We start from the raw sequence: 13,537 nt of genomic DNA, 5'->3' as shown, positions 1-13,537 counted from the left end.
TAACTAGCTCTTCAATTCTACTGTTTACCCAATCTTTAAACTGGCCATATTGACTTGGCTAGATTTCCAGCCTGAGGTAATTATAGCTACCTTTGAGTATTATTTTAGATCTTGCCATTTTAAATTTTTTATACTTAATGTGTGTACATAATACACATATGTATGTATAACATATAACATACATTATATATAACTTCATACACACAAAAAATACAAACATGTAAGGAATATAGTATAATAATTACTTGCTGTGAATTTACCATTAGCTTAAGAAAGAACAATACCTAATATTTTTCTTAGGTGTTATTAATATACCTCTTGTGTGCCTGTCCCTAACTGCATCCTTCTTGAGCTAATTTTTTATAAACATAACATAGTCATCTTCCTATGTTCTTAGGGGATTGGTTCCAGAACATCCGTAGATGCTCAAGTTCCTCATATAAAATTGTGTAGTATTTGAATATAACCTATGCACATTCTCCTGGATACTCTTTAAAAATCATCTGTAGATTATTTACAATACCTAATAAAATGCCTACACATCACTTCATTCATGTGGACTTAATGTACTTGGTAAATACAAAAGTTTTGCTTTTTGGAACTTGGGTGGAATTTTTTTTTTCCTGAATATTTTCGATCTGTAGTTCATTGAATCCACAGAGGTAGAACCTATGGCCCAACTCTAATATAGGTATAAATCATCTTCTATGAAAGCATCTGATCAGCTGTGACACAGGATGGGCATCTATTAATTATAAAAAGGAGAAAAAGATTGAAAAACTACTACAGACTTAAACCATTATTGTGACTTTATTACAATAGTTAACAATATTTTAGTGGTATACAATCATATCACAATTACTCAAGCTATATACAAACAGGTATTTATATAAGTCTACATTTAAAAAAGAAAAAGCAATTAATGACCTCTCCAAAATCACATTATCAACAAGATTTTTTTCTAAAAGTTACGGCCAATCCAATAACAAAAAAATTCACAGTTATTCTGCAGACATTTTAAAGATGCAGGAATTGTATTGCACATTATATAATTATAAACCATAACAAGCAGTTATATATTTTAATCTAGTTTTTCACAAAATTTACATTATCATGCAATACTTCACTGTACACAGAATGATGGAACTAGAATAAACAGGTTAACTTACAAACTTATAATAGCCACAAATTTAGAATTATTTTAAAGTTATATTTAAAATTATTATACTAAAAATACACTCCAGTGTAATAAAACTTAATGGACACAATCATAATTTGTTCACAGATCAAATTACTTCTTTAGTGTTCTTCTTTGTCTTTGCCTTTCTTTTCCTTTTCATCCTGTAGTGCAGTACCGAGCTTTTTGATAAGAACAGACAGAACCTTGTCCAGTGGGTCCATGACTCCTCTTTGAAGCCATTTAGGAATAGTAGTCCTAGCATGATGAAAGCCCAATTTTTGAAGAATATAATCAACACCTACTGGATCAATCTTTCTTCCAGTCCAAGAAATTAATCTAAAATAAAAATTACAGTTATTATTAAGGAGTGTAATGCCCTAGAGCATGGTTCTAATGGTAGGAAAAGAACATCACTAAGCCTCTATAATATACTCAAGACAAAATATTTTCAGTAGGTACATTTGTATAAATGAGCCCATAATTCCTGGATTCACCATAATAATAGCATTCAAAAAATAATATATGTATGATTATAAGTATCTTTGACAACCTAAACACAGCAATAGTGTTTACTATATTTCATCCTGAATATTTTAGGCCTGTTATACAGTTATCTTAAACATATAAAAGGACATCTGGTTAATTTTAGTAGATTTCATAAGCATGTAGCATAATGGGAGAAAAAGGCTAAAATTTACCGAGTGCTATGTGCTAAACATGTTTGAAGGGAGAACCATTTTTTCCCTATTCTATAAGTATATACTATTCTATAGTATAAGGATAAGGAAATATCCTTATACGTAGAGAAACAGCTATTACTGAACCGCTCCTGGCCACCTTCTGCCCCTATATTGATGATTTATCCAACAGGCAAAGTTAACAGAGGAAGTAACAGTTCAGTACCCTCCTCCCTCTTGGGAGCCCTTCATTTTAATCTGTTCCTTCATACCACAGGTTTTTCAGGAGCAAGCCCCTAAACAGGTTAGCCCTGGAGTATTCTATGTTGTCTGTGGCTGAGTACATACATAGAGCTGCTGATTGTACAACTCCAGCAACCCCCATCCCGCCCTTCCCCAAAGTTAAGTTCTGCATCGATGCCCTGCAGGTAGGACCAAACCCGAACTTTGTAGAAAGCTATTGTTGCCGTATATCTAAGCTACATTTCTTGTTATCAGCTTTATCCATATTAATCTCTCCCACTATTTCAATTGGTTCTGAACTCAGGGTGGGGGTTGGGGGTGGTTAGGCATTGATCTCCTCAAACTCAAATAGTTATAAGCATTTTGCATTAATTCATTTAACCAGTGTAACGATCCTACAAGGTGGGTAATACCATTTTCCAAATTTTTCATGAGTCAACTGAGACAGAGAGAACAGAGGGGTTAGGTGTTTTGGCCTAGCTCAGTCAGCTACTATGCAAAAGAGCTGGGCTTACAGCCAGAGCTCTTAAACCACGCTCTCTACCACTACACCACATTACTTAACTAGTTACTCTTGATAGTTTGCTAAAAAAAGGAATATGGTAACTATTTTTATGCTCACTTGAAACTAAATTCATTTTGTATTCAATTTAAATACATCATTATTTAAATTTGCAAATACAAAACAGATTTTACAAATAGTTTTCTGCATTAGGACCTCTGCAGTATTTTAACAGTTAATATTTCTCATGGGTGTATGCACTATTAGTACGAAAGTGTTTTGCTTATTTAGTTACAACAAATTTTACTGTATGCCAATTTATTAACACACAAAGTCACTACTTTCTGCCTATACAAGAGTCCTCACTGCATAATGGAGATTTTAATTTGGAATTATTTTGTGACATAAATATGTCTGAATAAAAACCTTATCTAAATAAAATGTATATCACTTTGCAGAATGTTGTGCTGGGATGTAATGGATTTTTAAAAATACTGTTATTTCAGGATTCAGACAGTTACAACAGGATTAACAAAGCAGATGAGATGAAAGGAAAAAAACAGGAAGGCTGTTAGTGTTAATCACAAACAAGGACACACAAAGCAAGTACCACTAGTTATAGAAACTATCATAAATATAACTGAAACTAAAAAATACTTTTGAAATTTTGGGATAGTGATTTAATTGGGATAATTGTAGTAGAGCATGACTCAGTAAGGGAACCTTAATCTGATAGTGTTAAATTTGAGATATTAGGCATGGTTTTATAATGCTTAGTATGCAAAGAGAGGGGCACTGTGATGCTGCAGGTTTTATTACAGTGTTATGACATATATCCAGCGAGAAATTAAAATAGTTCCTTAACAATTAAATATGACTTCTGCTGCATCTTGCCATACTAAGTAACAAAACAGTTTACAGTAGCTACCTCAAACCCTGAAAATAACATCTTGGTGAGAAGGTGAAAAACTAATGGCAACAGTGGAAGGAAAATTATTCTCATATTTTAGTAATGTCACCCATTGGACAGCTCATCAGTGCTGAGCTATTCTCAACATTTGTACTTCATTCACCTTACCTAGAAACACAAACAGAAGCAGCAAAGACAGCACACAGAAGCTACAGACATTACAGGAGACTAACTTCTGAATATATTTTTTGATAATCATATGTAACTTACATTATTCATAACTTTTTGCTCATAGTAATCCCTTAGCATATGGGTAAAATGTATGTACTCATTACTTACCTAAGAGTAGGTTCTAGATGCCATGTATTGCACATAAAATCTCTCCAGTCCACAGTAGTATAAGTGATGGTATCTTCTCTATCTTTATCCGAGGAATTGTCATCATGTATAATAATTGGACTTTTCTGTCCTGGTCGAGTAGATAAAATCCGAGGTGGAAAGATGGCTATAAGGAAAATTTAGATTAGTATGATACATTTATGTTAAATCACTATAAGAATTAGAACAGAAGAATTGGTTTCATTTCTCATTTTATCTGTGACCTGGCCAAAGCCTCATTTAATTGCATTTCTTAAAAATAATATTTTAAAATAAGCCATAAGTACCAATTATTGATATTTCTTAGAGATTAACAGTGTCAACATTAATGATAAAAAATGCTGAGATCATTGACTTGATAGCAAGCCTATGGCATTGAAATTGATAGTTGTAGGTTTCCTGAAGAATGGCTGTAGTAGGTTTTGTTTTTGTTTCTGTTTTTTTTTAACAGCTTTGAGATATAATTCACACACCATACCATTCATTAATTTAAGCTGTGTAATTCAATGGTTTTTGTATGCTAATGGCTAGTTGTATATATATTTGAACAGTGGTACTAAAGAGGTTTTTATGTAAGCAGGCTTTTCACTCTTTATTAATTGGCTATAGTAATTATATATAAAGTGTAATCTGCAACATAGGTATTAGGGTGGTGCAAAAGTAATTGCAGTTTTTGCCATTAATACTTTCATATGATCTTATTTAATGAATACAGCTTTCCTCTTAGGGCATTAGTTTCAATACACAAACTGGATGTGAAATAATTGAATAATTAGGTAATATGTGTTATATAGCTCTGGTTATAACTTGATTGGGAATGAGCCTCAAAATGAAGCCACAGTAACCCACTACATAAGAACACAGATGCCCTGTTCAGTTAAGGCCTGCTCAGTTGCTGGGTTTTTGTTTATTACTGGTGGTGGTTACAGTGCTACAATTTATTTTGATGTTCTCTAAATATGTTGATTCTAGTATAGTCTGACATGCTGTTAAGCATTTTCTCAGGTATGTTTGAGTATTTTGGCCAAAACGAAGTGCTTGTTGTTTGCAATAACTTATTTATAATTGAAATCCTCACATATATATTTTGTTATTGTAAATCCACCCCCTTTTCCCATTGAAATGTTTTATAACAGTTTATATTAAAACGGTCTTTTTGTTGTTTTTTAGAAATGCACATAGTTTGTGGCAGACCAAGACCAACACACTATTTAATAAAATGATAAATGTTTCACATCATACCCAAGAGAAACAAATTTGTCAGGTTTTCAAATATAAGTAGACTAGAACGTCACAGGTTTATCTTGAATCTGTTTTTTTCTACATTAAGTTTAAATATTAAGGCATAAAAACAAAAAGGATTACCAGTGACTGGTATCTGTTGGGGCTGTATGTGAAGATTTTATCTACTTATGTATAATATATAAGATTGCCTATTATACAGTTTCTGTCATTTTACTTGAAGTTTCTACTGAGGTCATATAGATTTCTCCCAGCCATCATTATTATTTTACTCTCTCACTGAATTTTGGGCACATCTCAATTGAATATTAATAAAAGAGCATTTCAATGTATGCTATGCTTTGTACTCTTTCAACATGGTCGTTTGATAATCTTTATTTTTAAAAGTCAAGACAAATTTTACATTTTTTCCTCATGAAGAAAATGAAACAGTATTATAGTGTGACTTGAACAAATTACATTTATTCCAAGTTATTTATTAGGAAGCACATATGTGATTTTACCATTGTATATTCATAACGGTGCAATAAATATTTATTGAATGAATAAATGGCCATATATTTTGTAAGCATTCCAAATCATTACATTTCAAACTACCTCATTCTTTTAAACAGTTACGGAGTACTATAATATATTAGCTAATTCCAGATATTAGGGCTGCCATACTTTTTTTTTTTAAGACAGGATCTCACTCTGTCACCCAGGCTGGAGTGTGGTGGTGCGATTATGGCTCACAGCTCACTACAGCCTTGAACTCCCAGGCTCAAGCAATCCTCCCACCTCACAGCCTCCCGAGTAGCTGGGGACTACAGGTGTGTGCTACCACACCTGGCTAATTTTTGTATTTTTTGTAGAAATGGGGTCTCACTTTGTTGCCTAAGCTGGTCTCAAAGCCCTGGGCTCAAGCAGTCCATCCTCTTCAGCATCCCAAAGTGCTGGTATTACAGACATGAGCCACTGCCCCCAGTCACCATACATTTCTTAATGGGTAAACATTAAGTTACCAGTGTGTAAACCAATGTTAGCAAGCTCATGAACCCAAATACCATCACTGAGATTTAAATAATTTATGTATTAAAAAGAAAATGTTTTCTGCATTCCAAACATTTATCAGCTTTCTCAATTCAGTTTTCATAATTAGGTAAATAACTCATGCTTCTTTATTATGTAGTCGTTTCTTTAGTCATTTCACTTTGATTTGCAGTATTTTCTCACATTTTCCTATTTTTCAAGAATCTCCTGTAAGATCTAACTGAAAATGTACATAAGATAATGTATACGGAAACACTTTGTAAAGTATAAAACACCGTTGGTGCTGTATATATAGCAAGTACTCAGAAAGTCTGATAGTCTTACTAACGCTATTTACTGATATCTTCAACTCACAGAAGGAGATATATTCCACTCATTTTCTCATTAGACCATAACAATTCATGTAAATGGCATTGACAGCTGCCATTCCTGCAGCCTAAAAGAAAAAGAGTATTCCACCCACCTTTTTCTTTTTCTTTAAGATAAGCTGACACTAAATCATGAAGAAACATGATGAGCTCAGCATCCATAGTCACACAAATGTGGTCAGTGAACTCTGTCACCACACTACATTCTACTTTTGGCTTCAGGCTGGCATCTGCAATAATATGGTAAAAGTTTTAATAAAAGGAGTCATCTTCCCATTAATAAGGATTTATATAGGTCTATATAAATGCATCCACATGAAATGCAACTGTAAAGAAATGAGTAATATCTGTATGTGATTTATAGGATGATGATAGTTTGTTAAGCACTTCCCTAGTACAGATTGAGTATCCCTTATCCAATTATGCTTGGGATCAGATGTCTTTCAAATTTTTGGATTCTGGAATATTTGCATTATACTTACTGGTTTTAGAACCCCAATCCAAAAATCTGAAATCCTCCAATGAGCATTTCCTGTGAGTGTCATGTCAGTGTTAAAAATATTTTGGATTTTAGGGCATTTCAGATTTTTGGATTGGGATGCTCAACCTATATATGCCATTTATTCCTCATAATAGTCCTATAAATGAAGTCCAATTATTCTTCATTTTACTGAGGAGAGAGAGGTATAAGTTGGTTAAATAATTTTCCAGAGGTCATATAGCTGATAAGAAAATAAATCAATTTTGCCTGGAAAATTAATTTCATTAGATATTAATATTACAAAAAATCCATGGGAAGACAGCAGTAGTTTGAAGTGCCTTTAGAATTTTCTTATTAACTTTAAATTGTTTTTCTACATACCCTGTAATGAAGGCTCCTGTGGTTCTTGAACATGAATGGATTTAAAGTCAAGCTGCATCCTTGGTAATGCAAAGATAGTCTCTGTTTCATGGTTGTAGCTAGAACCTCCTCTGAATCCACTCAACAAACTAGAATTCTTCACAGTAGTGCTATTCTCAGTGTTGTTAGCATCAACATTACGAAGTAGATTTAGCTCTACATGCATAATGATAAAGAGAGAGTCAAATTAAAACAATAGGCATTGAGAAGCCTATATAGCTTTCAAGACAACTATAATATACAGAACTATTATTTCAAAATTTGGAAAGAATCACATTATATATAGATATAGATATACTACATATATCTATGTATACAGATATATACATATACATAGACACATGTATATCTATATATACATATGATATAGATATATATGTAGTATATCTATATCAGTATCTCACTGTTGTCAAGACCAAAGCTTTATAATGGGATTTGTATAAACCCAATACATTCTAGCTTTGGTTTCTGGGATTTTAAAATGAATATTATTCTCAACTGAATTCATGTCTGAAGTTGGAATTTCACTAAGCCCAAAGGGTTCCATAGATTGAACACTTCACTCTTAAAGGATTTGGGATTAAATAGGATCCTGGTCTTGAAATCAGATAGAAGTATTGATTTTCCCCAACATATGTGCTATGATTAAACTATAGACCTTAGTTTTATAAAGATCTGTTATAGATCTTAGAATTATAATAATTGGTATTTTTCTTCAGACAGCACTTCATTATGCTAATAGACGCTTTAGAACACTCCAGCCATAAAGATCCCCCTTCCTCCAAATCCCTGCTTGGAAGGTAAAATAGTCAATACAGGCATAATCTTCTGATTCACTTTCTTATTCTCCTTTGTTCTAGGAACATTTTTAACAGTCTCTATTCAATCCGTGAGATGGCCTATTCCATAGTAACTGTTCTCATGGGGCCTAATCATCATCTTTTCCATTTTGAAAAAAGGTCATTTTTGGCTGGGTGTGGTGGCTCATGCCTGTAATCCCAGCACTTTGGGAGGCTGAGGCGGGTGTATCACGAGGTCAGGAGTTCGAGACCAGCCTGACCAACATGGTGAAACCCTGTCTCTACTAAAAATACAAAAATTAGCCAGGCGTGGTGGCGCACGCCTGTAATCCCAGCTACTCAGGAGGCTGAGGCAGGAGAATCGCTTGAACCCAGGAAATGGAGGTTACAGTGAGCCAAGATCGTGCCACTGCACTTCAGTCTGGGCAACAGAGCAAGACTCTGTCTCAAAAAAAAAAAAAAAAAAAGAAAAGAAAAAAGGTGATTTTTATGTAAAACATTGAAAAGTCTCAACACCTGTCAATGTAGTCAGCTTTCCAATACACAGAGATAATTGGTAAAAGCAATACTATAAACCCAAATCCCAAAAGCACCACAAAATAAGTTATCATGACCACACTATCACAAGACTGTTGTATCTAATCAAATGAAAAAAAAACTATCAAAAGCACTTTCTTTTAAACTTACAACTTGATAGAATGATAATATTTGGTTTCATCTTGTTCTAGCTATTCGAACTTTAAGTTTGTAGTATTGCATTATTTAGTTGTGTAACAACCTCTCCAAACCTCCATTTTTTAGCATTACTAGAAAAATATTTTTCTAGAATCATTTCCTAAATATTTCCTAAAATATTTCTGAATGTAATAAACTTAATTTTATTTAAAGCCAATTTTATTTAGAATGTTTTCAATTACATCTAAAATAAGTTCAGTCCATGAGATGCCGCATTACCAGGGTGGTATTAAATAATTATTACTTGTGTCAGCCAGCAAGATTAAAATGAAAATTGTTTAAGGAAATGAAAACACCATCTCCATTTAAATTCTAAACACAGTCAACAGAATCCAAAATGGAAAAAACAAAATAAATCTCTCCAAAGACTCAAAATTTTAACCTTCATTCCTTGTAGCTGTAACATAATTGAACCATTCTTTCACACTTGCTACTCCATGGGGTGGATTTTCATGGCGACGCCTTGTTATCTTGGTTATTGTTGCCATAGGACTTTCCAAAGCACCACATGGTTTGGTAACCATAGTATTATGACCCAGATGAAAATCTAGTGTTTGTACAATATATGTAGAATGATCACTGGAGCCTACAACAAAATAAAAATATTTTTTTTAAGTAATAAACCATATTTAGATTCAAGATGATAATTGTGGTCTCAGAGCTATAAATTCAGTTGTCATAAATAGGAAGGCTATAAAAATGAAGAATAAATGAGGATAAAAACCAAATAATTCACAAATAATTCTTCTATTAGTGGTAATTGGATTTGTCCCTAGTAAGATGAAGAGAGCATCAAACATCAAACATTTTTTTCCCTCATAATGTAGAAACCACCAAGTAGAAAAGTAAAGCTCAAAGGAAATGGGTTTATCACTGTAGAGATAAAAGCACAACCTTGCCTATATATTTTATAATATAGTCTTGACTGGCAAATAATTTCCTCACACTACCACTATGTTGCCTTCACTTCATGTTTTTATAAGAAAGATTACAGTAACTATTACCATGACTATGTTTAGCCACAGCAGCAGAAATTTTAATTGCCTAAGTAAGAAACATGGAGTAAGATGGCAAGTTCAGAAATTAACATGTTCCAGACATTATAAATATTGACTCATTGGCAGTGAACTCCTTAACATGTCAGATACATGATAACAAACAGAGATGGACTTCAGAAATACAATTGTCATTTATAGTCATAACAGAAGATAGAAGAAAGTAAAAGCTGGAAATGTGTCAGTTTACCATCTTCCCAGATTTTCTGAGCTTCAGTCCAAAAAGCAATATTTGGTTCTTCTAAATGAAAAAGGGCCCAAGATTTTGAACGGAAATTTGGACCATGAAAACATGCCAGTGTCATATGATTTCCATGTAAGCTCATTGATCCTCCAAATTGCATTCCATCTTCTGGTAATGGAATCTGAAATAAGGATATGTGGCATCCTGATACCACCTTCAGTACTCCAGGCCAGTGTCGATGATGTGCTGCATCAAGTACTGCAAGAAAACCAAAAAACACATATCCTGAAGTGCCTAATGAGTACCCTTGAATAGGGTAGAGTGAGGCAGCAAGTGGCTACTTTCTACAGTCTCAGGTGAGGGATGAAAACAGTGTCCAGTGCCTGTTTAACATTAAGCAATAGCTAATGAAGAGACATTCTAGGAAAAGACGCTGCATGAGGATGGATATAGCTAAGGAAAGTAGTAACTTGCTAAAAATAATTAAAACTAATATGTCTGAGGCTGGGTGCAGTGGCTCACGCCTGTAATCCCAGCACTTTTGGAAGCTGTAGCGGGTGGATCACTTGAGGTCAGGAGTTCGAGACCAGCCTGGCCAACATGGTGAAACCCTGTCTCTACTAAAAATACCAAAATTAGCTGGGTGTGGTGGAGCATGCCTGTAGTTCAAGCTACTTGGGAGGCTGAGGCACGAGAATTGCTTGAACCCAGGAGGCGGAGGTTGTAGTGAGCTGAGATTGTGCCACTGCACTCCAGCCTGGATGACAGAGTGAGAACCTGTCTCCAAAAAAAAAAAAAAAGAAAAACCAAAACCTAATATGTTTGTAATGATTAATGAGTTACAAAGTACTTGCATGAAATTTTATGTAATTCTCATAATAACTTTGTAAACTAGATAGTTCATCTTGACTGATTTCAAGTGAAGAAGCAGAAGAACAAAGAGGTTAAGTGAACCAGTAACTGGAAGACCTAGAAATCAAATGCAGACCCCCTTATTTTAAGTACTGCTTTTAAACTCATATTCCTTTGCTACTCAAAGGTCAGAGGGCCAGCAGAATCAGCATTGCCTGGGAGCTTGTGAGAAATGCCGACTCTTAAGTCCACCTGTACCTACTATATCAAAATCTATATTTTAATAACATCTCCAGGGGTTTCAGATGCATGTTAAGTTTGAGAAGCACTAATCAAACATACAAGGTATATTTTCCATTTATTCCAATAATGTTCCTTTTGGCTGTTTTCCATACCTCTCACCCATAATCCAACGAAAGATCATGAACTGTATTCAGCTAGTATGTTTTCCTTTAAACAATTCCCTAAGCCTTTATGTTTGTTTTTTGAGACGAGGAGTTTTTTTGAAGAATCCAGGCCAGGCATTTTGCAGAACATCCCTCAATTTTTATATGCCTAATATAAATTCTAGTTTAAAGGAAATACATGGACTAGAGGAAAAACATAAATGACACCACAAGGAAGTAACTGAAAAAGATCTAGAAGGTAGGGAATTCTTTAGGACAGTTGGCTACATCTCTTCAACAAGTCAGTTCATATAAAAAATGAACTGTGCTACATTAAAAGAAGGCAAAGGAACATAACCATATTTAACCTGTGATCTTGGATTGGATAAACTGGTTTGGACAAAACCATTGTAGAGGATATTTTTAGATCAATCATGGAAATTTGAATGTGTTTTGAAAGCTAAAGGAGATAATTAGCAAAATCAAAGTTGGAGATTGTTGACCTACAAAATGGTATGAATTTTGATATTTTTTAAAAATGTATGCATATATACAGATACACAGAAAAATATCTGGAGGTATATGCTCTAAGGTATTCACAGTGATTTCTGAGTGGAATGTGATGGTTTTATTTTTTGCTTCTCTTATGTTTTCTAGTTTTTTTCAATGTACACGTATTACTTCTGTGATAATAAAGTTATTAAAAAGTTATCCTCATTCTGACTGTTTCTCACCACTTACACCTCTATCATCCTAGTGAAAGCCACCATTTCTTGCCTGGACTCTTGCAATGGCTTCCTTACAATAATGATGTAACTACGTATGTAACAATGATAATGGTAATTATTGTAATGGTTCCCTTCCATTCTTAACTGCCTATAGTCTGTTCTTCACACAGTAGCCAGAGTGAGCTTTAAAAGGGAGTATTTTTTGAAAAGATAAATCAGATATCAAATCTGTTTAAAACTCTCTGATAGCTAACCATCATATTAAAAATCTTACCTGTAGTATACCTCTGTGAATTCATGTCCGGCATTTTCGTCCTTGCTCATTTCTGTTCCAGCCACAGTGGCAACCTTAATGATCCTCAAGCCAAGTTTGTTCCTGCTAGGGGAACTGTGGACTCAGTATCCCCCTATGCCTGGAACTCTCTTCCCCCACATCTTAGTCTTGTTCTTTCATTCACATTTCCACTAAAATGTCACTTCAGAAAAGGCCTAAATGATCACCCTTTCTAAAATAGCTATCCTCACATTTAATCATTCTCTATATTCTTCCCCTGTTTTGTTCTTTTGCTTGGCACTTCTCTCTTACTGAAATTATCTTATGTATTTAGTTAGTAAATTTATTATGGTCTTTCTCTCCTATTAGAATCTAAGCTTCATGAGGGTAGTGATTCTGTCCACCACTAGATCTCCTGTGCCTAGAATAGTGCCTAAGCACATGGTTGTAGCTTAATAAATATTTGCCAATTGAATTACTAAGTGAAAATAATGACCTGCTTATCACCTAATAAATACAAATTCAGATATTCTGACTCCATAGACATTCTAAACCAGAACATGATACTCTCATAAACACTATTCAAGAGCGTGGGAGTGGGTATGGATGCAGATGCACTGCAGCAGGGGAAGAGATAACAAATGATGTCTTCCTAAATGATGGCCTCTAATTCCATTGGCAGGTAGAAATTCTGGTCCTTTGCTAACTGAGTGGGATAAAGAGCCTGGGGCTATTTTCTAAGTAGGGCATACAGATTATTATTATTTTAAATTAAGAATGTAACATATTTAGTGAAAGATAAAGCATATATAAAAGCTTACTTCTAATTCTTACATTGTTCTTGTGAACTTTTTTCTAGGTTGCTAGTCATTGTCTTTGGCGGAAGGTAAGGAACTGGTCCCCAGGTAGACAGAGCTCGTTTGCTGGTATCAAATTGTTGTGTGAAAAATTCCTGGAGCTTCATTCCTATTTTTATCAGATCTGGTGTGGTTGATCTTGATATCATTACTTGGAAAATATCCCACTTCAAATCTCCATGGACGAAAATCTCACTAGAGCATAAAACAAAATCTTTGTCATACGTCTTACG

The 13,537-nt window shown here is 34.1% G+C and overlaps 1 protein-coding gene across 25 annotated transcripts in view; it reads right to left on the bottom strand.

Moving 5' to 3' along the window:
- Nucleotides 1-791: 791 nt before the first annotated feature.
- The window catches only part of BLTP1 (bridge-like lipid transfer protein family member 1), a 215,674-nt gene continuing 202,928 nt past the window's right edge, over nucleotides 792-13,537 (bottom strand). For all 25 annotated transcript variants that reach the window (XM_063664090.1, XM_063664083.1, XM_063664080.1 and 22 more), the window contains 7 exons: nucleotides 13,282-13,499; nucleotides 10,214-10,465; nucleotides 9,351-9,554; nucleotides 7,395-7,589; nucleotides 6,628-6,762; nucleotides 3,852-4,017; nucleotides 792-1,516 (listed from right to left, as the gene is read on the bottom strand). In XM_063664090.1, coding sequence (XP_063520160.1) covers nucleotides 1,300-1,516; nucleotides 3,852-4,017; nucleotides 6,628-6,762; nucleotides 7,395-7,589; nucleotides 9,351-9,554; nucleotides 10,214-10,465; nucleotides 13,282-13,499 — 1,387 coding nt within the window. In that variant the 3' untranslated portion in view covers nucleotides 792-1,299. The remainder of the gene's footprint in view (nucleotides 1,517-3,851; nucleotides 4,018-6,627; nucleotides 6,763-7,394; nucleotides 7,590-9,350; nucleotides 9,555-10,213; nucleotides 10,466-13,281; nucleotides 13,500-13,537) is intronic.

The sequence above is a fragment of the Pongo pygmaeus genome, chromosome 3, assembly GCF_028885625.2.
Source record: "Pongo pygmaeus isolate AG05252 chromosome 3, NHGRI_mPonPyg2-v2.0_pri, whole genome shotgun sequence".
Classification (NCBI taxonomy): Eukaryota; Metazoa; Chordata; class Mammalia; order Primates; family Hominidae; genus Pongo; species Pongo pygmaeus.
Note: the sequence above shows the minus strand (reverse complement) of the source record. Positions and strands in the feature narration are given on the sequence as shown.